This window comes from Mobula hypostoma, chromosome 10 (assembly GCF_963921235.1).
Source record: "Mobula hypostoma chromosome 10, sMobHyp1.1, whole genome shotgun sequence".
NCBI lineage: Eukaryota > Metazoa > Chordata > Chondrichthyes > Myliobatiformes > Myliobatidae > Mobula > Mobula hypostoma.
Window position 1 is genome coordinate 31,682,113 of NC_086106.1, and position 27,592 is coordinate 31,709,704.

General features: G+C 43.9%; 1 protein-coding gene across 1 annotated transcript; it reads left to right on the plus strand.

Annotated features, from left to right (window-relative positions):
• The first annotated feature begins 907 nt into the window (after positions 1-907).
• LOC134352792 (gastrula zinc finger protein XlCGF57.1-like) lies at positions 908-17,776 on the plus strand. Its single transcript, XM_063060261.1, has 3 exons — positions 908-936; positions 2,164-2,247; positions 14,872-17,776. The coding sequence occupies exon 3, from the start codon at positions 15,112-15,114 to the stop codon at positions 16,594-16,596; it is 1,485 nt and encodes a 494-aa protein (XP_062916331.1). The 5' UTR covers positions 908-936; positions 2,164-2,247; positions 14,872-15,111; the 3' UTR covers positions 16,597-17,776.
• The last annotated feature ends 9,816 nt before the right edge of the window (positions 17,777-27,592 follow it).

Here is a 27,592-nt window from a genome sequence, read left to right on the forward strand (position 1 = left end):
CAACCATCTCGCACAGACCTGCTGCCACTGTCACCTGCCCTTCACAGTCCTGATGAAGGGTCTCCGTCTGAAACATGGACTGTCCATTTCCCTCCGCAAACACGAGGAATTCTGCAGATGCTGGAAATTCAAGCAACACACATCAAAGTTGCTGGAGTACGCAGAAGGCCAAGCAGCATCTCTGGGAAGAGGTACAGTCGACGTTTCAGGCCGAGACCCTTCGTCAGGCCTAACTGAAGGAACAGCTCGTCAGAGATTTGCAAGTAGGAGGGGGAGGGGGAGATCCAAAATGATAGGAGCATCCCTCCCCCTCCTGTCTTCTCCTATCATTTCGGATCTCCCCCTCCCCTTCCCACTTCCAAATCTCTTACTAGCTCTTCCTTCAGTTAGTCCTGACGAAGGGTCTCGGCCCTAAACGTCGATTGTACCTCTTCCTATTGATGCTGCCTGGCCTTCTGCGTTCACCAGCAACTTTGATGTGTGTTGTCCATTTCCCTGTACAGATCTCCCCAGCAGTCGGGGTTTCTCTTTGTCCAGATTCGGGCACTGGCCACCTCTTCTTCACTCAAGTTTCTGAGAAGCCTCTTTTGAACTCCAGGGAGGAGGTCTGACCGACCCTGTCACTCCCAGCTCATAAACACAGGAGTTTCTACACAAATGCTGGGGGAACTCAGCCCGTCAGGCAGCATTTATGGAGAGGAAGAAGCAGCAGACGAGCCAGCCCGGGCTGAGCAACTGGATAGGGGCTGGGGCTGAGGCTGAGGGATGCCGCGCTGCTTTGCAGCCCATGCACAAGTGTCCAATCACCCCCACCTCCCGCACTGCTGGGGGGGTCCCCATGGAACGACCGATCGGTGTGCCAGACACCGGAAATGACGCCCCAAACATGCGCACTGCCCACCCTGGACACAGAAGCTTCGAGAAGCTTGGCCGCAGGTAGGAGCAGTAGCCGAGTACCGGGCTGTGTGTTAATCCGCACCAGGACAGGCGGCTGCCCGCGATTGGCGGGGAGGAACCGATAATGAACGCCGGAGACGGCGAGGTCCGTCCCGCGGAGCAGTCCCTAACCTTACCACTACCCCCTCCCCTCGGCGCACACCCCGCAGCCCCCGGGCCCGGGGATTGACGCCCCTTACCCGATTCACCCGCCGCAGCCCGGCCCACTCTCGCGCATGCGCACTGCTGCCCCCCCCCGATGGTGCAGAGCGGTTTCTGGAACGTGGGGATTCTGGGTAAAGCGGCAGCCATCGATCCTTTCGAGATTGGTGTTTTGTTGCTTTCGGCGATGGAGCCTGGAAACCCTGATCGGGCTGTCGTTGTCCAAATCTAGAGAGGGTCAAGTTGGAGGCTCAGATGGAAAGGAAAGAAAATCTGCTGTGGTTCGTGCAGTCTAACGCCGAGCAAATCCGGCAGCATCCGTGGAACTAGAAACAAGTTCATTGTAACATAAAATGAAGAGCAATTGACTGGAACGTTAAAGTTAATTTTTTTATTTTCAGAATGTTGACCCGAGTTTTCTCCAATGCATTAAGTATGTCAACTGAAAACTGGCGAAATGTTCAATTTATATCCAACATTGCCAGATTATTGAATGTTAAGTAAATTGGTACAGAGAAATTGTGAGGTTGGATCACATCAGCCATGTGAGAAAAGACTAGAGGGCTAAATCAAGACTCCAGATCCTGTTTCCTTTGTAAAGCTATCCTAAACCCAAAAGAGCCCATCAGATTTTAATTTGCTAGTGAGAATTACACAAGTTAAAATTGTTTTTAATTCCTTCTTTCAGTCATTTGATCACTATTCTTCTCTAGCTCCATGTTCATCTCATATCTGGCCATCAATGCAAGTACAGTTAATTGGGGCAGCTGCTTAGTTAGGACAGCTCTTAAAGAACAAAGACTAAAAAAGAAAATTGTTGGGATTCCCTTTGTTTATTTGGGGCACTAGGCTGATTAATTGGGACAGGAGGCTGTTACTGAACATGTTCTAACTTGTTAGGTTCTAACAAGTTTGCCAGTAGACACTACATGGTACTTAGAGCTGTCAGTTTTAAATAGTGTTGGTTGCGTGTGTACGTGTTCAAAACTTTGATTTTTTTGGGGTGAGGAGTAAGCAGTAAGACAATTCAGAACCATTTTGCTCACTGCAATTTCAAACATTCAGGCTTGGAGACGCCAGAAACAGCCGGGAGTGAAAATGAAACGATTTCACTACTTCCACAAGTTAGGAACTACAAAGAATTTGAAGGTATTGACAATCATCTTAAATATTACAAGGAAAATGAAGACTTAGAGGTTGCAATTGTCAATAGTATTGTATGAAGACAGTCCAATGTCTGCACTAGGTGGTTGTGCTGATTTTGTGTACACTAGATGAATTCCTCTGTTGATAACAGGAACTAATACACAGTTTTAGTACTGTAGTAGTATTGGTAGTGTTCTAATTTGTTCCATATTTCATTTACATACACAATTTGTTACTCAGCTTGTCTTGCTTACACCTTTTTAAATACTTCCATGATACAGTCTAATTGGGCCAAAATGTACTGGTCATGATGTGTCCCAATGAACCTGAATCCACTGGAATTGAATCTACATTCACCTCATTCCACTGTGGGAAAAAAACGTAACAGCCATGAGTTGATCATTTATTCAATATGATACTTGTGTGTTGTGCCTGTTTTATAATTTGATCCAGAAAACCATAAATCAGTCTTGAGTGTATGAGCAATGACGGTCCTTGGGGCAGAGAATTCTGATGAATCTTAAGATGTTTACTCACAAAAATTTCTCCTTATTCTCAGTTCTAAGATTCCTCATTCAGATATCATGCTCCATCCAGAGGAACCATATCTCAGCATCTACCTTGTCAATTCCACTTTGGGTTTCATATTTCTCAATGAGGCCTGCTCTCATTTTTTAAAATTCCGATCAAAATAGACCAGTCTCTTCAAAGGACAAACCCCTCATCCCAGTAATCAAAATCAAAGAGATTTTGATTATAAGGGCAGGATATTCCTAGTTTCTTCACAGGATATTCCAAATGGCATCTCAAGAAAATTGTCATCTTCAGTTACCTTGAAATGAAGATCAATGTGCTATTTACCTTCTCAAACAATACTGTTCCTGCATGTTCTATATCATGCCATCCATCACAACAGACTCTGCATATATTACTTTTGTACCACTTAGTAAACATTCTTTTTTGTGCTAATTGTGTAACTTTTGTCCACATTTATCTCCATCCTCCATCTGTATCTCACGTGCACAGACTTCACATTTTCCTCTCAGCCTGTTTTCCCACCTAGTTCTGTATCGCTAAGTTGTGAACGCAAGTTCTGAAGGAGAAAGTACTCAGTTCTGATACCTGACTCATATTGTTCCAATGAAACGAAAAATACTCATCAATTCCTACTCCCTGTTCTGGATCCTCACCTAGGATAGAATCATAGAAAAGTACAGCACGGAAACAGGGCCTTCTAGTCCATGCCGAGTCATTTAATCTGCCTGCTCCCATCAACCTGTACCTAGACCATAGCCCTCCATACACCTACCATCCATGTACCTATCCAGACTTCTCTTAACATTGAAATTGAGCTTGCATTCACCACTTGCACCACCAGCTTATTCCACACACACACGACCCTCTGAAGAAGTTTCCCCTCATGTTCCCCTTCAACATCTCATCTTTCACCCTTAACACATGACCTCTGGTTGTAGTCACACCCAATGACAGTGAAATGAGCCTGTTTGCATTCACCCTATCTATAGCCCTCATAATTTTGTCAACCTCTATCAAATCTCCTCTCAGTCTTCTATGTTCCAAGGAATAAAATCCTAACCTAGAACCATAGAACATTCAGCACAGAAACAGGCCTTTTGGCCCTTCTTGGCTGTGCCGAACCATTTTCTGCCTAGTCCCACTGACCTGCACCCGGACCATATCCCTCCATACACCTCCCATTCATGTACCTGTCCAAGTTTTTCTTAAATGTTAAAAGTGATCCTGCATTTACCACCTCATCTGGCAGCTCATTCCATACTCCCACCACTCTGTGTGAAGAAGCCCCCCCAATGTTCCCTTTAAACTTTTCCCCCTTCACCCTTAACCCATGTCCTCTGGTTTCTTTCTCCCCTTGCCTCAGTGGAAAAAGCCTGCTTGCATTCGCTCTATCTGTACCCATCATAATTTTATATACCTCTGTCAAATCTCCCCTCATTCTTCTACGCTCCAGGGAATAAAGTCCTAACCTATTCAACCTTTCTCCGTAATTCAGTTTCTCAAGTCCCGGCAACATCCTTGTAAACCTTCTCTGCACTCTTTCAACCTTATTAATATCCTTCCTGTAATTTGGTGACCAAAACTGAACACAATACTCCAGATTCGGCCTCACCAACGCCTTATACAACTTCACCATAACATTCCAACTCTTATACTCAATACTTTGATTTATAAAGGCCAATGTACCAAAGGCTCTCTTTACGACCCTATCTACCTGTGTCACCACTTTTAGGGAATTTTGTATCTGTATTTCCAGATCCCTCTGTTCTACTGCGCTCCTCAGTGCCTTACCATTAACCCTGTATATTCTACCTTGGTTTGTCCTTCCAAAGTGCAATACCTCACACTTGTCTGTATTAAACTCCATCTGCCATTTTTCAGCTCATTTTTCCAGCTGGTCCAAGTCCCTCTGCAGGCTCTGAAAACCTTCCTCACTGTCCACTACACCTCCAATCTTTGTATCATTAGCAAATTTGCTGATCCCATTTACCACATTATCATCCAGATCATTGATATAGATGACAAATAACAATGGACCCAGCACTGATCCATGTGGCACACCACTAGTCACAGGCCTCCACTCGGAGAAGCAATTCTCTACTACCACTCTTTGGCTTCTTCCATTGAGCCAATGTCTAATCCAATTTACCACCTCTCCATGTATACCTAGCGACTGAATTTTCCTAACTAACCTCCATGCGGGACCTTGTCAAAGGCCTTACTGAAGTCCATGTAGACAACATCCAATGCCTTCCCTTCAACCACTTTCCTGGTAACCTCCTCGAAAAACTCCAATAGATTGGTCAAACATGACTTACCACGCACAAAGCCATGTTGACTCTCCGGAATAAGTCCCTGTCTATCCAAATACTTGTAGATCCTATCTCTTAGTATTCCTTCCAATAATTTACCTAGTACTGCCGTCAAACTTACCAGCCTATAATTTCCTGGATTACTTTTAGAGCCTTTTTTAATAATGGAACAACATGAGCCACTCTCCAATCCTCCGGCACCTCACCCGCAGATACCGACATTTTAAATATTTCTGCCAGGGCCCCTGCAATTTCAACACTAGTCTCCTTCAAGGTCCGAGGGAATACCCTGTCAGGTCCTGGGGATTTATCTACTCTGATTTGCCTCAAGATAGCAAGCACCTCCTCCTCGATCTGTATTGGTTCCATGACCTCACTACGTGTTTGCCTTATTTCCGTAGACTCCATGCCAGTTTCCTTAGTAAACACAGACGCAAAAAACCCATTTAAGATCTCCCACATTTCTTTTGGTTCCATACATAGCCGACCACTCTGATCTTCAAGAGGGCCAATTTTATCCCTTACTATTCTTTTGCTCTTAATATACCTGTAAAAGCTCTTTGGATTATCCTTCACCTTGACTGCCAAAGCAACCTCATGTCTTCTTTTAGCCCTCCTGATTTCCTTCCTAAGTATTTTTGCACTTTTTTTACTCCTCAAGCACCTTATTTTTTTTTCCCTGTTTCCTATACATGTCATACATCTTCTTTATCAGAGTTCCAATATCCCTTGAGAACGAAGTTTCATCATTCTTATTCACTTTGCCTTTAATCCTGACAGGAACATACAAACTGCACTCTCAAAATTTCTCCTTTGAAGGCCTCCCACTTGTCAATCACATCCTTGCCAGAGAACAACCTGTCCCAATCCACACTTTTTAGATCCTTTCTCATTTCTTCAAATTTGGCCTTTTTCCAGTTTAGAACCTCAACCCGAGGACCAGATCTAATTTTGTCCATGATCAAGTTGAAACTAACCTATTCAATCCTTCCATATAACTCAGGTCCTCCAGACCTGCCAACATCCTTGTAAATTTTCTCTGTACTCTTTCAACCTTATTTACATCTTTCCTCCAAATTAGACCTCACCGATGTCGTACACAGCTTCAACATAACACCCCATCTCCTGTACTCAGTACTTTGATTTATGAAAGCAAACATGCTAAAAGCTTTCAATGAATTATGGACTTGTATTCCCAGATCCCTTTGTTCTACCACACTCCTCAGTGCCTCACTGTTCACTGTACAAGACCTACCCTGAGCAACACCTCACACTTGTCTGCAGTAAGTTCCATCTGCCATTTCTCAGCCCATTTTTCCCAGCTGATCCAGATCCTGCTGCAAGCCATGATAGTCTTCCTCACTGTCCACTACACGCCCAATCTTGGTGTCATGCACAAACTTACTGATCCACTTATCCACATCATCATCCAGGCCTTTTGATATAGATGACAAACAACTGATCCCTGCAGCACTCTGATAGTCACAGGCCTCCAGTCAGAGAGTCAACCATTTATTACCACTTCCTGGCTTCTCCCACAAAGCCAATGTCTAATCCAATTTACTACCTCATCTTGAATGCCAAGCAATTGAACCTTCTTGACCAACCTTTCATGTGGGACCTTGTCAAATGCTTTGCTAAAGTCAATGCAGACAACATCCACTGCCTTGCCTTCATCAACTCTCCCGGTAACTTCTTCGAAAATCTCGACCTACCAGGCACAAAACCATGCTGACTATCTTTAATCCATGTCTATCTAAATACTCATATGTTCGGTCTCTTAGATTACTTTCCAGTAACTTTCCCACTACTGATGTCAGGCTCATTGGCTTCATCTTTTTTCTCCAGTTCTGATGAAGGGTCTTGGCCAAAACATTGACTGTTGGCTTTTTTCCACAGATGCTACCTGGCCTGCTGAGTTCCTGCAGCATTTTGTGTGTGTTGCCTGGTTTATAATTTCCTTGTTTATTTTTAGAGCTTTTCCTAAACTGTTCATTGCATCTATTGTCATTTTCTTTCCCTTTCCAATCTACTTTTGCCCCATGGTGATGTTGGTAACAAACGCAATGTCCACGTTTACAGGTGCCCTGCTGATTCTTTTCCCACTACCCCCCTTTCCTTCTCCCCCTCCTTTTCTTTCTCCCTCTCCTCTCCCCGCTCCTCCCCACCCCCCTGCCCCGGATCTTTGTCAGATCAGCTATTGTTGAAGCTCATACATGACTGGTCTCAAAACTCTGCTGTCAGCTCCTCAAGTTGTAGCATGTCTTCTGTGGCCAGTACTTGCTGCATGTTTATACTTGCTGATTCATTTTGGCTCAAACAGTGACAAACAGCACTGCATCACCCTTACTCCCGCAGTGCTGAGAACCCAACAGCAAAACTTGCTGAACCACACACACCACTTTCAGCAGTTTGTAGGAACTCGTTAGGTACTGAGTGATTGCCAAAAAGGCACATGAACTGCACTTCAATGGAAATTCTGTTCTTTTAAAAATAATGTGAAACCGGATTGCATTTTTAACATGAGATCAACATATTTCACAAAAATGTAAAATATTAAACCCCTGCCTCATTGGAAGGGATCCTCACTATTGGCAAAAAACAACCCATTATTGCAGGAGGAGACATTGTGCAATCTCAGATGTGATTAACTGCAGAATCTAACCCCAATAATCAGATCTGATAGCTGATATTCTTACAAAGCAAGGGGAGCGTGGAATCCCTGCCCCGAGAAGGAGCAGGTTACCAGCCTTTCTGTAGAACGAATCTACTGCTGTTTCTGCAGATGGGATAGCTGAGAAGATCCCTGCCCACACAGAACAAGTGAAAGGCTTCTCCCCAGTATGCACTCGCTGGTAATCTCTTTGCACATCAGCAAGTGAGTGCCGTCTCCTGGTGAAAGATCAGCACACCTTACAATGGTTGGAAGAATAAAGGACGAGCCCATTCATGGCTTTTCTATAGCGACTGAAATTAACTTCTGTGTTTGATGGAAATCCTTATCGATAGATCTCCAGTTGCAAAGTTGTGTTCCCTGTTACCTCAGCAGACAGATGCTCAGTTGAACTATTGCCTCTGCTTAGAACAAGAGAACTGTTTCTCTCTGCTGCGCATGCAGCCCTTTGCTTCCACGTAGGGTGCCACGGTAGTGTAGCAGATAGCCTGATGCTATTTATAGCTCGGAGCGTCATCAATAATGGCGTCATTTGTAAGGAATCTGTATGTCCACGTACGTCCTCCCCGTGGAATGAGTGGGTTTTCTCCAGGTCCTCTGAATGCCTTCCACAGTCCAAAGATGTACAGTTAGTAGGTTAATTGGTCATTATAAATTGTCCTGTGGATAGGCTAGGGTTGTGTGGGCACGTGGCCAATTGGTTAAGGCGTTCGACTAGTGATCTGAAGGTCGTGAGTTCGAGCCCCAGCCGAGGCAGCTGTTGTGTTCTTGACTTAACCACACATTGCTCTGCGACGACACTGGTGCCAAGCTGTATGAGTCCTAATGCCCTTCCCTTGGACAACATTGGTGTCGTGGAGAGGGGAGACTTGCAACATGGGCAACTGCCTGTCTTCCATACAACCTTGCCCAGGCCTGCGCCCTGGAGAGTGAAGACTTTCCAGGCACAGATTCATGGTCTCGCAAGACTAACGGATACCTTTTTTTAGGCTAGGGTTAAATCAAGGGTTGCTGGGCAGTGCGATGAAAGGGCCTATTCCTCACTGTATCTCTAAGTAAATTCAAAAGTCAGTAATATGAGCAAGGATAGAGGATTGATTCAAGGATAGAACACTTGGAATAATTGGCTTGTTTTAGGCAAGCTGGTACAGGGAACTTGTCCTATTTCCTAAGTTTAAAATCAACAGCTTAAACGAAGAGAATCCACTACATTGAAGTTGCAGAGTGGCGGAAATGCTTGCAGGGTCTTCAAAAGCCATTAAGAGGGTGCAGAGTGACACTCATCGGTTAAGCAATTGAGAGAGTATCTCAAGCGTCATTTTGGGAAATGTCTACGTATCCATTTGGTAAGTGGAAAAACAATTTTCCCACTAAGCAAGGAAGAGAGTAAAATTGATCTGCATAGCAAACTTGTTGTGGTATCTGATTAGACACAAATTTACCATGTAGAGGGACAGGAAAGAATCATGTTGGTTAGTCTCTATTGCAAGAGATGCAGCTCCTCAGAGATCGTGTTAGGGATCCGGAGCTGCAGCTTGATGACCTACTGCTTATCAGGGAAAGTGAAGAGGTGATAGACAGGAGCTACAGGGAGGTAGTCATCCCTAGGCTACAGGGGTCAGAAAACTGGGTCACTGTCAAGAGAGGGAAGGGAAATGCCCGGATAATGGAGAGCACACCTGTGGCTGTGCCCCTCAGCAACAAGTATTTCGTTCTGGATGCTGTTGAGGGGGATGACCTGACAGGGGAAAGCCACGGTGACCGGGTCTCTGGCACTGAGCCTGGCGCTGTTGTGCAGGAGAGAAGGAGGGAGAAGAGAAATGCGGTAGTCATAGGGGATTCCATAGTCAGGGGAACGGACAGGAGATTCTGTGAGCCTGATAGAGATACCCGCATGGTGTGTTGCCTCCCAGGTGCCAGGGTACGGGATGTCTCGGATCGGATCCAGAATATTCTGAAGGGGGAGGGCAAGCAGCCAGTTGTCTTGGTACATGTTGGTACCAATGACATAGACAGGACAAAGGAGGAGGTCCTGAGGAGAGATTTCTGGGAGTTAGGAAGGAAGCTGAGAAGCAGGACCTCCAGGGTAGTAATCTCGGGATTGCTACCTGTGCCACGTGCTAGCGAGGGCAAGAATAGTAGGATCAGGCAGATGAATGCATGGCTGAGAGACTGGTACAGGGGGCAGGGCTTCGGATTCTTGGATCATTGGGATCTCTTCTGGGGGAATTATGACCTTTTCAAAAAGGACAGGTTACACCTGAACCCGAAGGGGACCAATATCCTGGTGGGAAGGTTTAATAGAGCTGTTAGGGAGGGTTTAAACTAATTTGGCAGGGGGATGGGAACCAGAATGATAGAGCAGAGGAGGGGGAAAACAGAAATAAATCTAAGATAGTGAGCAGTAAAGATGTCAGGAAGTGCAGGCAGGGGATGAAGCAAATTTGCAGCAATTAGGATGAGTTGCAGTGCAATAAAGTTGCAGTGAAATCAGAGCAAAAAGGACCAAATACTGGACTTAAGGTGTTATACTTAAATGCATGCAGCATAAGGAATAAGGTGGATGATCTTGTCGTACAGCTACAGATTGGCAGGTATGATATTGTGGCCATCACTGAGACGTGGCTAAAGGATGCATGTCTCTGGGAGCTGAACGTCCAAGGATACACGGTGTATCGGAAGGATAGGAAGGTAGGCAGAGGGGGAGGCGTGGCTTTATTGGTAAGAAATGATACTAAATCATTAGAAAGAGGTGACATAGGATTGGAAGGTGCAGAATCTTTATGGGTAGAGGTAAGAAATCGCAAGGGTAAAAGGACCCTGATGGCAGTTATATACAGCCCTCCTAACAGTTGCCGTGATGTGGACTACAAATTACAACAGAAAATAGAAAAGGCTTGTCAGAAGGGCAGTGTTATGATAATTGTGGGGGATTTTAACATGCGAGTGGATTGGGAAAATCAGGTCAGCACTGGATCTCAAGAGAGAGAATTTGTAGAATGTCTACGAGATTCACTTTTTAGAACAGCTTGTTGTTGATCCCACTAGGGGATCGGCTGCACTGGATTGGGTATTGTGTAATGAACCGGAGGTGATTGGAGAGATTGAGGTGAAGGAACCCTTAGGAGGCAGTGATCATAACATGATTGAGTTCACTGTGAAATTTGAGAATGAGAAGCCGAAATCTGATGTGTCAGTATTTCAGTGGAGTAAAGGAAATTACCGTGGCATGAGAGAGGAACTGGCCAAAGTTGACTGGAAAGGAACACTAGCAGGAAAGACGGCAGATCAGCAGTGACTGGAGTTTATGTGAGAAGTGAGGAAGGTGCAAGACAGATATATTCCAAAAAAAATTCCATTTTCTAATGGAAAAAAGATGCAACCGTGGCTGACAAGAGAAGTCAAAGCCAAAGTTAAAGCAAAGGAGAGGGCATACAAGGAAGCAAAAATTATTGGGAAGACAGAGGATTGGGAAGTTTTTAAAAGCTTGCAAAATGAAACTAAGAAGGTCATTAAGAGGGAAAAGATGAACTATGAAAGGAAGCTAGCAAATAATATCAAAGAGGATACTAAAAGCTTTTTCAAGTATATAAAGAGTAAAAGACAGGTGAGAGTAGATACAGGACCGATAGAAAGCGATACTGGAGAAATTGTAATGGGAGATAAGGAGATGGAGGAGGAATTGAACATGTATTTTGCATCAGCCTTCACTGAGGAAGACATCAGCCGTACAGTCACAATTACAACAGAGAAAGTACTCAGGAAGCTGAATAGTCTAAGGGTAGATAAATCTCCTGGACCAGATGGAATGTACCCTCATTTTCTGAAGGAAGTAGCTGTGGAGATTGCGGAGGCATTAGTAATGATCTTTCAAAAGTCGATAGATTCTGGCATGGTTCCGGAGGACTGGAGGATTGCAAATGTCACTCCGCTATTTAAGAAGGGGGCAAGGAAGCAAAAGGGAAATGATAGACCTGTAGCTTGACATCGATGGTTGGGAAGTTGTTGGAGTCGATTGTCAAGGATGAGGTTACGGAGTAGCTGGAGGCATATGACAAGATAGTCAGAACTCAGCATGGTTTCCTTAAAGGAAAATCCTGCCTGACAAACCTATTACAATTTTTTGAGGAAATTACAAGTAGGCTAGACAAGGGAGATGCAGTGGATGTTGTGTATTTTCAGAAGGACTTTGACAAGGTGCCACACATGAGGCTGCTAAACAAGATAAGAGCCCATGGAATTACGGGAAAGTTACATACGTGGATAGAGCGTTGGCTGATTGGCAGGAAACAGAGAGTGGGAATAAAGGGATCCCATTCTGGTTGGCTGCTGGTTACCAGTGGTGTTCCACTGGGGTCCGTGTTGGGGTCGCTTCTTTTTACTTTGTACATCAACAATTTGGATTATGGAATAGATGGCTTTGTGGCTAAGTTTGCTGATGATATGAAGATAGGTGGAGGGGCTGGTAATACTGAGGAAACAGAGAGTCTGCAGAGAGACTTAGATAGATTGGGAGAATGGGCAAAGAAGTGGCAAATGAAATACAATGTTGGAAAGTGTATGGTTATGCACTTTGGCAGAAGAAATAAATGGGCAGACTATTATTTAAATGTGGAGAGAATTCAAAGTTCTGAGATGCAACGGGACTTGGGAGTCCTCGTACGGGATACCCTTAAGGTTAACCTCCAGGTTGAGTCAGTGGTGAAGAAGGTGAATGCAACGTTGGCATTTATTTCTGGAGGAATAGAGTATAAGAGCAGGGATGTGATGTTGAGTCTCTATAAGGCGCTGGTGAGACCTCACTTGGAGTACTGTGGGCAGTTTTGGGTTCCTTATTTAAGAAAGGATGTGCTGACGTTAGAGAGGGTTCAGAGAAAATTCACTAGAATGATTCCGGGAATGAGAAGGTTAACATATGAGGAACGTTTGTCCGCTCTTGGACTGTATTCCTTGGAGTTTAAAAGAATGAGGGGGAACGTCATTGAAACATTTTGAATGTTGAAAGGCATGGACAGAGTGGATGTGGCAAAGTTGTTTCCCATGGTGGAGGAGTCTAGTACAAGAGGGCATGACTTAAGGATTGAAGGGCGCCCATTCAGAACAGAAATGCGAAGAAATTTTTTCAGCCAGAGGGTGGTGAATCTATGGAATTTGTTGCCACGGGCGGCAGTGGAGGCCAAGTCATTGGGTGTATTTAAGGCAGAGATTGATAGGTATCTGAGTAGTCAGGGCATCAAAGTTTATGGTGAGAAGGCAGGGGAGTGGGACTAAATGGGAGAATGGATCAGCTCATGATAAAATGGCGGAGCAGACTCGATGGGCTGAATGGCCGACTTCTGCTCCTTTGTCTAATGGTCTTATAACAGCAAGGTAGTCAAAATATGGCACAAGAGAATGTGATAATCCACCAAGAGCACAATTTTGCACTTGATGTATTTTAATGGGTTTCAAAAAACATTTGACAATGTTCTGCATGGTGAAATAAACAAGAAAGTCAATGCCCAAGAGATCTGAGGGCAAGTGACGAGTTGGTTTAAAAATCATCTCGGTGGGAGAAAGCTAGGAGCTTTAGTCACTTCAGGGCTGTGAAGCTTGGGAATGGTGTGTGATTGCTTTACAGTCACATGGAAGAGCCTTGGAGGGTGCAGCCGCCGTTGACATATAGAAAGCACGAGAATGAACCTTTGTGCATCTAGCTCCCACAAACCATAATGTCATAAAGAACAGATCTGTTTTATTGACGCAAACAACAGGAATTCTGCAGATGCTGGAAATTCAAGCAACACACATAAAAGTTGCTGGTGAACGCAGCAGGCCAAGCAGCATCTATAGGAAGAGGTGCAGTCGACGTTTCGGGCTGAGACCCTTCGTCAGGACTAACTGAAGGAAGAGTGAGTAAGGGATTTGAAAGTGTGAGGGGGAGGGGGAGATCCAAAATGATAGGAGAAGACAGGAGGGGGAGGGATGGAGCCAAGAGCTGGACAGGTGACAGGCAAAAGGGATACGAGAGGATCATGGGACAGGAGGTCTGGGAAGAAAGATGGGGGGGGGGGACCCAGAGGATGAGCAAGGGGTATAGTCAGAGGGACAGAGGGAGAAAAAGGAGAGTGAGAGAAAGAATGTGTGTATAAAAATAAGTAACAGATGGGGTATGAGGGGGAGGTGGGGTATTAGCAGAAGTTAGAGAAGTCGATGTTCACATTTTAATTCCACATCCCATTACACATTTTAATTCCACATCCCATTCACACATTTTAATTCCACATCCCATTCCCATTCTGACATGTCTATCCACGGCCTCCTCTACTGTAAAGATGAAGCCACACTCAGGTTGGAGGAACAACACCTTATATTCCGTCTGGGTAGCCCCCAACGTGATGGCTTGAACATCGACTTCTCTAACTTCCGCTAATGCCCCACCTCCCCCTCGTACCCCATCTGTTATTTATTTTTATACACACATTCTTTCACTCTCCTTTTTCTCCCTCTGTCCCTCTGAATATACCCCTTGCCCATCCTCTGGGTCCCCCCCCCCCCGTCTTTCTTCCCGGACCTCCTGTCCCATGATCCTCTCGTATCCCCTTTTGCCTATCACCTGTCCAGTTCTTGGCTCCATCCCTCCCCCTCCTGTCTTCTCCTATCATTTTGCATCTCCCCCTCCCCCTCCAACTTTCAAATCCCTTACTCACTCTTCCTTCAGTTAGTCCTGACGAAGGGTCTCGGCCTGAAACGTCGACTGTACCTCTTCCTAGAGATGCTGCCTGGCTTGCTGCATTCACCAGCAACTTTTAGGTGTGTTATCTGTTTTATTGATGTTGATTGACAGTTAACATTAACCAGCTCATGGAGAAAACTCTTTCTCTTCAATAGAAACCAGGAAATCTCTTCAGTCTGTCTGAAAGAACAGACCTGGGTTGTAGATTGTTCTGAAATACATCACCCACAACAGTACCACACTGGAGCAACTGTTGACACATTTCTGTTTAGGTCCTTGTGATCAGAGGCCAGGCTTTCAATTGTCACGGTTGCTTAGGGAGATCAGAGTTATCTTCACTAAATTTCTATCAATTTCATGATGATGACTTTTGTAAACTACTCTTACAGGGCACTGGAAGGAAAGATTTCCAGACTGGATCAAAAAAACACATCAAGCTCCAGCAGGATCATTCAGCACATCATGAGAGGGAAAAGCTTTCAAACAAAGAAGCGAGACTCACACCCGAGTGGAAACATTCTTCAGCACTGATTGTGGAAAGAGTTTAGATCATTCCGCAGTTAAAGAAAGGCCCCAGCTAAACACTTGTCCACGCATGTTGAAGATTTGATCAGAAAATCTGCAGGTTGATGACAGTTGGAACCAAATCATTTGCCGAAATATTTTGCGTCACACCGAGGAGAGAATTTACTTGTTGTGTATTTAGCAAGAGGTGTTTTCATTTATCCTTCAGCTCAAAATATCATTTCTTCATGCCAATGGAACCATTTCAGTATTCCATTTGTGGGAAACAGTACAGGCAATCCAGTACCCTGATTACACATCAGGAAAGTTACAATGACGAGAGGTCATTCAGCTACTCCGAGGACGGGAGGAGATTCACTCCTTCGTCCCAGCTGCTGACACGCCATCAAGTTCACACCAGGGAGAGGCCATTTATCTGCTCGGAGTGCGGAAAGGGATTCAGTCGATCATCCCACCTAATGAGACACCAGCAAGTTCACACCGGAGAGAGGCCATTCACCTGCTCCGAGTGTGGGAAGGGATTCACTCAGTCGTCCAACTTGATGACGCACCAGCGAATTCACACCGGGGAAAGGCCATTCACATGCTCCAACTGTGGGAAGGGATTCAGTCGATTATCCAGTTTGATAACACACCATCGGGTTCACACTGGCGAGAGGCCATTCACCTGCTCTGTGTGTGGGAAAGGATTTACTCAGTCATCCAGCCTGGTGATACATCAGCGAGTTCACACAGGGGAAAGGCAGTACATCTGCTTGAAGTGTGGAAAAGGATTCTGTCTGTCATCACACTTACTGAGACACCAGCGAGTGCACACTGGAGAGAGGCCGTTCACCTGCTCTGAGTGTGGGAAGGGGTTCACTCAGTCATCCAGTCTAATGACACACCAGCGAGTTCACACTGGGGAGCGACCTTTTACTTGCACTGACTGTGAGAAGAGATTCAGTCGATTATCCAGCCTGGTAACGCACCAGCGGGTTCACACTGGGGAGAGGCCATTCACCTGCACTGAGTGTGGGAGAGGATTCACACAGTCATCCAGCCTGGTCACACACCAGCGAGTTCATACCGGAGAGAGGCAGTTCATCTGCTCCGTATGCGGGAAAGGGTTCAGCCGGTCATCTCACCTGCTGCGACACCAGCGAATTCACACTGGAGAGAGGCCGTACACCTGCTCTGAATGTGGAAAGGGATTCACTCGGTCATCTCATCTGCAGAGACACCAACGAGTTCACACTGGAGAGCAGCCCTTCATCTGCTCCGAATGTGGGAAGGGATTCACGCAGTCCTCCAACCTGATGATACACCAACGCGTTCACACAGGAGAGAGGCCTTTCACCTGCACCAAATGTGATAAAAGATTTCAAGATTCTTCCTACTTGCTGAGGCACCAGCGAATCCACACAGGAGAGAGGCCGTTCGTCTGCACGGAGTGCGGGAAGGGATTTACTCAGTCATCTGCCCTCGCCAGACACCAGCGTGTCCACACTGGGGAGAGACCATTCACCTGCTCCCAGTGTGGGAAGGGGTTTGCACTGTCTTCCCACCTGCTGAGACACCAGCGAATTCACAATGGGGAGAATGTCTAAACATTATTGGATATGAAAGGTTTAAACATTATATCTGCTGAGACAGCAGTTGGATTCTGCAATTATTGCTGCTGCTAATCACTGGCTGGAATACACCCTGTTATTGGGCACTGGGTTTAATTCTGTTGATGCTAATGACCCGATAACTGCATAGTTTATCATTATGGATTTGTGGTAAATACATCAGTCTCTTTTAAACACTCTGTACAGTAATTCCTGAACTTATGAAAGGGCTGTGTTTCAGGAAGATGTTTCTTTAAGGGTAAGGGCTGGGGAAAATTCATTTGTTACGATAGAGACAGACAGTTGTGCTATTCATTATGACAAAAAATTGCCTTGTAAATCAAAGACTTGTACCCAAAGAGTCAAAGGCTGTATAGCAAAGTTTGCAAATCAAATGTTCATAAGTTGAGGGATTACTGTATATCAAGCCTTTCATGTCTCTAGAATATGCAGTAGAAGGACAGGTCATTCAGAACAGCTGGTGCGGTCAGTTTCTGTGCTTCACACCAGCCTTCCATCTCTCTCTGCTGGAATGTGCTTATATTTCCTGCCTCCTCTGTGTTCATTCAGCTTCCCTTTAAACACATCCATACCCCGTTGCACAACATTTGGCTTGTAGGAAAGGTCTGTTCTGTTTGATAATCATTCAGGATGCTAATTCCCCCACAACTCCCAGATCTGGAATCCTGTGTACACCACCATACGAGGGGCAGCCATTGACTTAGAGAAGGCAGGAGAATGGAGTTGAGAGGAATAATAAATCAGCTGTCGATGGGCTAAGTCTGCTCCTGCGTCTTACGTTCAAAGCAGGTGGAAGGATGTGGTGAGCTGCAGGAATGCAATAGAGGCTGCAGCAGCAGTCTGTGCTCTCCTGCTGCCACTGTGTCCTTGGGACCCATCAAAGCCAAGTCTAGGACCAAGGACCTGATACTCAGGAAGCATGGCAGGCATGGTCCAATCACAGAGCTCAGAGTAAACCTATTATTGAAGTACGTCTATATCACCATGTACAACCTGGAGATTCATTTTCTTGTGGGCATACTCGATAAATCCAATAACCATAATAGAATCAATAAATCCAGAGACCATAATAGAATCAATAAATCCAGTGACCATAATAGAATCAATAAATCTAATAACCATAATAGAATCAATAAATCCAGTGACCATAATAGAATCAATAAATCCAATAACCATAATAGAATCAATAAATCCAATAATCATAATAGAATCAATAAATCCAGTGACCATAATGGAATCAATAAATCCAGTGACCATAATGGAATCAATAAATCCAATAACCATAATAGAATCAATAAATCCAGAGACCATAATAGAATCAATAAATCCAGTGACCATAATAGAATCAATAAATCCAATAACCATAATAGAATCAATAAATCCAGTGACCATAATAGAATCAATAAATCCAATAACCATAATAGAATCAATAAATGCAATGATCATAATAGAATCAATAAATCCAATGACCATAATAGAATCAATAAATCCAGTGACCATAATAGAATCAATAAATCCAATAACCGTAATAGAATCAATAAATCCAATAATCCTAATAGAATCAATAAATCCAATAACCATAATAGAATCAATGAAAGAGTGCACAAATGGGGCAGGCAACCAGTGTGCAAAAGACAACAAACTAAACAAATACAACAAAGAAAGAAAATCATAATAAATAAGTAAACAATAAACAGAGAATATGAGATGAATTGTCCCTGAAAGTGAGTCCACAGATTGTCAGAATAATTCAGTGATGGGGCAAGTGAAGTTATCCCCTCTGGTTCAAGAGCCTGATGGTTGAGGGGTAATAACTGTTCCTGAACCTGGTGGTGCGGGTCCTGAGGCTCCTGTACCAGCTTCCTGATGGCAGCAGTGAGAAGAGAGCATGTCCTGGGTGGTGGAGGTCCCTGATGATGGATGCTGGAAATCCAGATGCAGTGCTACGTCCAGTCCTGTTCTAGTAGACACATCTTTGTCTTCATCGGAATGGGATACAGTGATGTGGGTATACAAGTTCATTGTTGCAATGTAAAATTATGAGGGGTATAGATGGCAGAGAACATTTCCCCATAACAGAGGTGTATAAAATTATAGGACATAGGTTAGGAGAAGGGGGGAGAGGCCTCGAAAGGATCTGGAAAATAGCTTTTCCACTGGAGGGTGGTTGGAATCTGGAACATACAAGTGAGCAGTGAAGGCAGGTATTCTCAATGTTTTAGATTTATTTAGAATAGCACTTAAATTGCCAAAGATAATAAACCTGTTTTAATGCTGTATGGCTGCAGTAGTGGTGCTGTAGTCATGGAAGTAAGTTTGTTATTGTAACACTGCAGTACAGATCTGTTCCCAGGTAATACTGGAGCACTGTGCAAATAGGCACAGGCCCATCACCATTTTTGCTGGATTAAAATAGTTTTGCAGGGAGTTGGGAAGCAGAGCCCCAGGTCAATGTGAAGGATCAGACAGGAAGGTACTGAAGGGCAAAAATTGAAATAACAGGTATGATGGGATGAATAATTTGAAGTGAGTATATTTTAATGCTGTGTTATTAGTAATGGTGAAGAAGTTGGAGCAAGGGTCAGTGCATGGAACTACAATGTTGTAGGTATTTCCGAAACTTTGGTCGAGGGGCAGAAATGGGTGATTAGTGTATCAGGTTTTCAATTTTTTAGAAATAATAGAGAAGGAGGCGAAAGAGGAAGCTACTAATCAGGGACAATATCTCAGCTGCACTCAAGGAAGCAATCATGGGGAGTTCAAACACAGAGTCCAATTGGGTAGAACTCAGGAATAGGAAGGATGTAATCACACTGATAGGATTGTACTGTAGACCCACCCCCACTAGCCACCGGGACATTGAGAAACAGATATGTAAACAGATTGAAGGAATGTGTCAAAATAATAGGGTTGTTGTCTTTGGAGATTTCAACTTTCCCCAGTATAAACTAGGACCTTCTTAGTGCAAAGGGTAGAGATGGGGCAGAATTTGTTAAGTGTATCCAGGAGGATCAATATGTGGACAGTGCGACAAGAGGAGGGGCTGTACTGGACTTTGTGTTGGTTAATGAGCTTGGCAAAGTGTTTGACCTTCCAGTGGGTGAGCGGCCAAGGAGCAGTGATCACAACTCCTTAACTTTCAAGATAGCTATAGATAAGGATAGGTATAGTCCTTGCAGGAGTGTTTTAAATTGGAGTAGGGCAAATTACGAGGACATTAGGCAGGAACTAAGAAGAATTAATTGGGACCATTTTTTCTGGCAAGTCCACATCGGACACAGGGAGGATGTTTAACGATCAATTGCACAGAGTACAGGAAAAGTACTTTCCTGTTAGAAGGAAGGATGAAGATGGAAAGATAAGAGAGTCTTGACTGTCCTGACGTGATGAATTGAGTCAAGAAGAAAAGGAAAAAGTAGGTAAAGCTTCAGAAGTTAGGATCAAATAGAGCACATGAGAGCACAGAGGATTGGTGAGAGGCTAATGTACCTCCATTTGAGAAGGGAACAAGGGAAAATTCTGGGCACTATAGACAGTGAGTCTCACATCAGTTGTAAGGAAATTCCTGAAGAAGATTCTTAGGGATAGGATACATGAGCATTTGGAAACCCATGGCCTTATTAGAGAGCCAGCATGACTTTGTGCAGTGCAGGTCATGTCTTACCAAGTTGATTGAGATTTTGACAAGGTGATGAGAGAGATTGATAAAGGTAGAGCAGTGGATGTTACCTACATGGGTTTTAGAAAAGCATTTGACAAAGCCACTCATGGGAAGCTGATCCAGAAGATTAAGATGCCTGGGGTCCACGGTGAATTGGCTGTTTGTATTCAGAAGTGGCTTATGCGTAGAAGACAGAGGGTGATGGGTGAAGGGACTTATTCGAGCTGGTAATTAGAGGTGTTCTGTAGAGGTCTGTTTTAGGATCTCTGCTGTTTGTGATGTATATTATTGACCTCGATGAAAATGTAGATGAGTGGGTTAGCAAGTTTGCTGATGATACCAAGGTTTGTGGAGTTGTGGATGGTGTGGAAGACTGGCAAATAATACAGTGCAATATAGATCAGTTACAGATATGGGCAAAGAAATGGCAGATGGAGTTTAACCCAGATAAGTGCGAGGTGTTGCACCCTAGCAGGGTAAATGCAAGGGCACAGGACACTGTTAAGGGCAAGACCAATAAAAGGTGTTGCTGAGCAAAGAGATCTTAGGGTCCAAGTTCATAACTCTACGAAAGTGGCCACACAGGTCAATAGGGGGTTTAAGGCGGCTTCTGGAATGATTGCTTTTATTAGTCAAGGCATTGAGTTCAAACGTCAAGAGGTTATGTTGCGACTTTACAAGAATCTGGTTAGGCCACATCTGGAGTATAGCATACAGCTCTGGTCACCCCTCTATAGGAAGGATGTTGAGGCTTTGGAGAGGGTGCAAAAGAGGTTTACCAGGATGCTGCCTGGTTTAGAGGGTTGTGCTATCAAGAGAGGCTGGATAAACTTGGGTTGTTTTCTCTGGAGCAGCGCAGGCTGAGGGGAGATCTGACAGAGGTTTATAAGATAATTTTTTTTCACACACACACACAGTATATATACTGTATATAGATAGGTAGTAGACAGGGAGTATCTTTTGCTCAGGGTGAAATATCTACTACCAGAGAACATGCATTGAAGGTAAGGGGACAGGTTCAAAGAGGATGTGAGGGGCAAGTTTTTTTACTCAAAGTGGTGGATGCCGGGAATGCACTGCCTAATGTGGTGCTAGAGGCAAATATATCAGAGGCTTCTAAGAAATGTTTGGTGAGGCACATGGATGTGAGCAAGATGGGGGGATACGGACATCGTGTAGGTAGGAGCGATTAGTGTTTTTGGGGTTTCTGATTTACTTTTTAAGCCGGTTCAGCACAACCTTGTTGGCTGAAGGGCCTGTTTCTGTGCTGTAATGCGCTGTGTTCTTAATTGCCACTGCCAACTACGCTACAGGTTCGTTTACTTGCATGACATGCTCTCACTCCTGTAATGATTGCTCCAAAAGTCAAGGAGATGTATTTGATCCTTTATTAGCAATTAGCAAACATACAATTTTGTAGCGATAAAACCAATTGTAAGCCAAGCGTTATTGAGTGGTCAGCAAAAGACACGACCTCTGCCGGTCCCAAACTACACAGAACAAAGCACAAAGACGTAACTTGTTCCCTTCACTTTCACCGTGCCCTCACTTACGATTAGTTAGCGTGATAAACTTGCAATACAAAATACAGTGCAGATAGAGAACAGGTGCAAGGCTCTTACATCCCAGCCTCCTAATTATTGTTACTAGAATAATTCCAACTGTCTGCTACCAAGACACAGGAGATATGAAATCGCAACATTTACACAAATGTCCACTTTTGGTAAGCAGTCTGTCCTGAATTGTCATCTTTTGTCAAACCTGGTTGTTCCTCTTGACCTCATTCAGGAAAATATGTCTTGAATGTCTTCTGCCAAAGCTCATCCATACACAAAACTGACGACCCATTAACTGTCAGCTCTGGCTGAGCGTAGTCTCTTCCACCACCACCATGGTCTCTGTTCATTGGTCCATTAACAGTCCAACACTGGATTGTTCTGATCGCACGGGGTCCATCATTAAAACTGCAAATCAATTGCAATGGCTCCAATGCCTTTGGCACGTTTACCCCAGTCAGCAGTTCAATTTCCTGCTTCAGGCGGGACCATTTCTGAAGATTCCTTTGAGGAATGTTCCCTGTGTAGACAGGCCCATGTTCTTGTGTGCATGTCAGGCAATTCACAATAGTTTTCACTACTTAAGCCAGCCACTTCCAATCCTGAAACGACGTAGCCACATATGACCTTTTGGCCCATTGTGCATAATAGAATGAGTGTTCCTTTTCCTGATGAAGCTCTCTGTGCTTCCTTGATCTAGAAAAGCAGAAGTAACTCTGTCTTGTTACTGTTCTTAGGCTTCACCTAAACTGGAATTATAGGAAGTTTACATTCATGATCACCAGCCCCCGTAAGACAATTAGATACCAGGACAGTACTCACTGCAGTGTTTGCTTCATTCACAGCTTGTTTTGAATCTGCACCTTTTCATCAGTTCTGGGCTCAGTTTTTCTTCACTTTCCACAGTAGCAGCAAAGCTGCTTCCTTTAGCTTGAGGATGAATTTGTGATCCAGTTTTGTTCACTCCTTTACTTACTGCTGGCAATGTAGCATTGTATTTTTCCCCACACACTGAGTGTGTAGCAATCTCTCCTTGCCTTTCAATAAAATCAACAATGTCAGTGAAAGTAACCTTATGGTTATGCCTTCCTTGCAATTTAAAGAGTGCCAATCTCCATTTTAGCCCAAAGGTTATTGGGCAATTTATTTACAACAATCCTCATATTAGCAGGCATGTCCAAATCACACTTGTCCTGCACGTCTTCCATGGCATTGTAACAGCCTCTAATAAAAAGACTGTTATCTTGAAGAGCTTTCATGTCTTCTGATTTGACATGTGGCCAAGAAAGAGCCCTTTCCAGGTAGGCCACAGCAATTTTGTGCTCATCACCAAAATGTTCTGGTAGTAAAGCTTGAGCCCTTAGATATTCTTGCTCTGGGCCGGCCGGCTGGCGACTTTTGACAAGCTGTCTAGGGTAACCTCCAGTGAACTGCTTGAGACAATAGATGTGGTCACCATAAAGATCCGTCTTGCCTTCATTGCTGTTTTTGAAAGCCTCATAAATGAATGAAACTGCAATGGATCACCATCGAAGATTTGAATCTCTTTAAGTCAGAGATGTGATGCATTGTTGTTGCTTCACTTTCCTTCCATTTCCTTTCATTTCCTTACGTCCTCCAGCGCGGCATTCAAACCTTAATCATCTGAAACACAAGTGTCATCGTACTGTAACTCAATGTCCTCGGCAGCACCTCGTACTATTGGATATGGCGTAGGTTCAGAGAGCCTCCTCAGTACAGGCTGAGAATGAACACCCTGAGCTACCCCTTGGGGTTCAAACTTGTGGCTCACAGACATTTGTTCCTCAAATGTATCCACGTTGACATTGAGTATGCTGGTTTTCCTCTGTTCCATGTCAGTATAGGAACTCCCACCATAGAACTGCACATTTTGCACCCATGTCACTTGAAGTACTTAGCACTTTAACTCTGGCCGTCTTGGCTTCAATTTCTTCCTGTAACTTAAGCTGCTCCATCTTTCTTTGAAGTTCCACCTGTTCTTCGTGGTTTCTCCGAAGCTGTTCTGCCTGTTCTAACTGGCTTCTTCAAAGCTGTTCTGCCTGTTCTTCCCATGTGTGCTTATCCCTCAATATTTGTTGTATCACATACAACTCAGCTAAATCAGCCTCCATTCCAATGTGTGCCATTGAGGTACTAGATGCACGGGACACCCTGCTAGCAGTCGAACATGCTGCATGCATGTTAATCATGCTGTCTTCAGCTTTATGCATAGTCGCAACCTGTTCTATGGCTTTATAAATATTTAATTTCCTCCAAACTAAACTTCAACATCACATGAACCAACAAAATGTCCTTATTTGCTGTAAGTTGCTCCAGGCTGTGGTGCTTCAAATTTCATGGACATGTGTGAGTGCTGATGTTCATTTGGTATAACTGTCGAAAGCTGTTCCTTACTAAATGTGGTGGTCAAACCAAAACAATTGCCTCAGTGGGCAACTCTGAAGATTTGTTATACTTGCCTGACACACCCTCACTCCTGTATCGATTGCTCCAAAATTCGAGGTTATGTATTCAATCCTTTATTAGCAATTAGCAAACATACAATCTTGAAGCGATGAAACCCAGTTGTAAGCCAAGTGTAATTGAGCGTTATTGAGTGGTCAGTAAAAGTTACGACCTCTGCCAGTCCCAAGCTACAAATTGCATTGAGCAAAGTAGTTCTTATATCTAAACCAAGAGCTAATGAGTTTGTTGGCAAGGTGTAAAGGACCACTGGATATTTGACCATAAGATATAAGATGTAGGACAGAATTAGGTCATTTGACACATTGAGTCTGTTCCGCCATTCAGTCATGGCACATTTATCATCCCTCTCAACCCCATTCTCCCTGTAACCTTTGATACCTTTACTAATCAAGAACCCATCAAACTACGATTTAAATATACCCTTGACTCTTACTATACCCTCACTCAATGTAGTTACCATAACATACAACACAAAATAGAATGCAGATTGAGAACAGATGCACGACTCCTACAGAGGGCTTTTAAAGGGCTAATACCAGTATATTGGGTTGTAAATTTCTTTGAATGACCATCCTGTGTCTGTTTCCAACAACAATAACGTGGTGTGGAATGATTTTGCCCCACATTTTATTGATGTTGGGAACAGACACTGAACGTGAACTTGAGGGATGCCATGTTAAAGTTGATGCTGTGATTATGGAGTGTGGACAGGGAAGATCTAAGGAAGTATCACAGTGTTCTGTCAGGAAGATGTGAACTTTACATCTGTACAACCTGACATGTTAGCTTTAGGACTTACCTCTAAATGTTGTATTACCATGCCCCACTGGATTCTGTCTGGTTCAACTTTCAAATAAAACCCTTCTCCTTACCAATCAGTGAGGCTCAGGTACTTTAAAAATAGGAAATGAGGAAATTGAAGTTGAAAAGCACCATACAGAGATGCTGAAAATCTGTAAATACTCAATTACTTGTAGAGATTGTTGATCTTATATCTAAACCAAGAGTTAATGAGATTGGCAAGATGTAAAGGACCACAGGATATTTAACCGTAAGATGTATGAACAGAATTAGGCCATTCGGCCCATTGAGTCTGCTGCACCTTTCGATCAAGGCTGATTTATCATCCCTGTCAACTGCACTCTCCTGCTTTCTCCCTGTAACCCTTGATACCCTTAATAATCAAGAACCCATCAACCTCTGATTTAAATACATTCAGTTACTTGTCCTCCACAGCTATCTGTGGCAATGAGTTCCACAGATTCACACACCCTCTGGCTCTCATCTCTGTTCTAAAGGGACGTCCTTGTATTCTGAGGCTGTGCCTTCTGGTGCTAGATTCCCCACTACAGGAAACATCCTCTCCATGCCCACTCTATCCTGGCCTTTCAATATTCAAGTTTCAGTGAGATCGCCCCCTGCCCCCCCCACCTCATTTTTCTAAAGTTCTGTGAGTACAAGCCCAAAGCCATCAAATGCTTCTCAGACAATAACTCTTCTATTCCCAGGATCATGTTTGTGAACTTCTTCTGGAACTTCTCCAATGCCAGCATATTCCTTCTTAAATAAGGGGCCCAAAACTGCTCACAATACTCTGAATGGAGTCTGACCAATGCCTTATGTAGGCTCAGCATTGTATCCTTGTTTTGATATTCTCTTGAAATGAATGCAAACATTGCATTTGCCTTCCTCACTACTGATTCAACCTGCAAGTTAACCTTTATAAGATCTTGCACTGGGACTCTTGTCCCTCTGCACCTCTGATTTTTGAATGTTTCCCCATTTAGAAAATAGTTCACACCTTTATTCCTTCTACCAAAGTGCCTGACCATACATTTCCCCACACTGTATTCTAGCTGCCACTTCTTTGCTGAGAGTGGGCCATGTGGGGGCAATAACCAGATTAATGATGGCATGACAGTCAGTGTCAGTGAGGGTGCAGTGTTGGCAATACAGAAGTTAAATGACCAAGCCCATAATTCAAGAGTATGAACTAACAATCCAGGAATACACTATTGAATCCCACAATGGCAGCTGTGGAATCTAAATTCCCCACAAAACTTCTGGATTTAAGGAAAAATAATTGGTAATGATTGTGGCAAACAATCACATAGCTTACCAATGACCTTCGAGCCAAGAGAACTGCCACCCTTACCAAGTCTGGCCACTGATGTAGTTGATAGTTACATGTCTTCCAAGGCACTTAGAAAGCCACATCATCAGAGGTGTTTAGGGGTGGACAGTCAATGCTGGCTTTACAGGCAGCCATAGATCCAGAACAATGAATTAAGTTTGAAAAAGAGGGCAGGCAAGGAGCATCAAAAAGGTACTTTGTGAAACTCTGAGATCTGTGGAGTTTGCCAACTAAAACAATCAGTATCTGGTTATGTAGTTAAAATAAATGTGTGTTTCACAAGTAACCTTTCAAATGGTTTGCATTGCAAATCTGGCGTTCCACACAAAAAGCATTCTCTTCACCTTGACAACATCTTCCAGTGAAAGATGTTTGTCTCGAATTGTCTGCTCAATTTACTACAAGCTGAACGATTGTACATGAAGTGAGTGGTATCTGTGCTGGACATTCGCCATCCTTCAGACTGGGAGTGGCACTATAGCAGAGTGGTAACCATAACACTGACTGTCCCAGTGACCCTGGTTCAGTTCTGCCACTGTCTGTATGATCTGGATTTCCTCCCACATTCCAAAGACAACTGAGTTAGTTGGTGAATTGGTCACGTGGGTGTAATTGGGCAGAAGGGCCTGTTAACATGCTGAAGCTCTAAATAAATATAAAATAAATATAAGTACATCTCTGGGGCCAGGTAGAAACTAATGAGATTTTAAACTGCTGCTCTCAGCACTTTCCCCCTTTCAACAAAGTTACCTATAAAGCAATGCTGAGCTACTGCAATGGGGGAAATCTTGCTCGGAACCAGAAGCCAGAGAGGTAGGAATCAGGTAGGTTTAAAGTTGCAGATAACACAAGAAAATAGGAGTACTTAGATTTGCTGCACGTGTACTTTTATTTTGTAAGCACCTAGATCTCTCTGTACTTAGCTCACTACAAAGGGGCTGGAGGTTAGAAATAGGCAAGTGTTGTAATGAGTGTACAGGGTACTGATGAGGCCACTGTGCAAAGTTTGGGTCACCTTATTTAAGGAAGGATAGACTTGTTTCGGAGACAGTCCAATAGAGATTCACTTGGTTAACTCCTGGGATAAGGTCGTCGTTGTATTACGAGTGGCTACAGAAATTAGATCAATATTCT

Bases quoted from the DNA above. Each gene is read 5' to 3' on its own strand.
- LOC134352792 (XM_063060261.1), top strand. From the start codon at position 15,112: ATGACAGTTGGAACCAAATCATTTGCCGAAATATTTTGCGTCACACCG.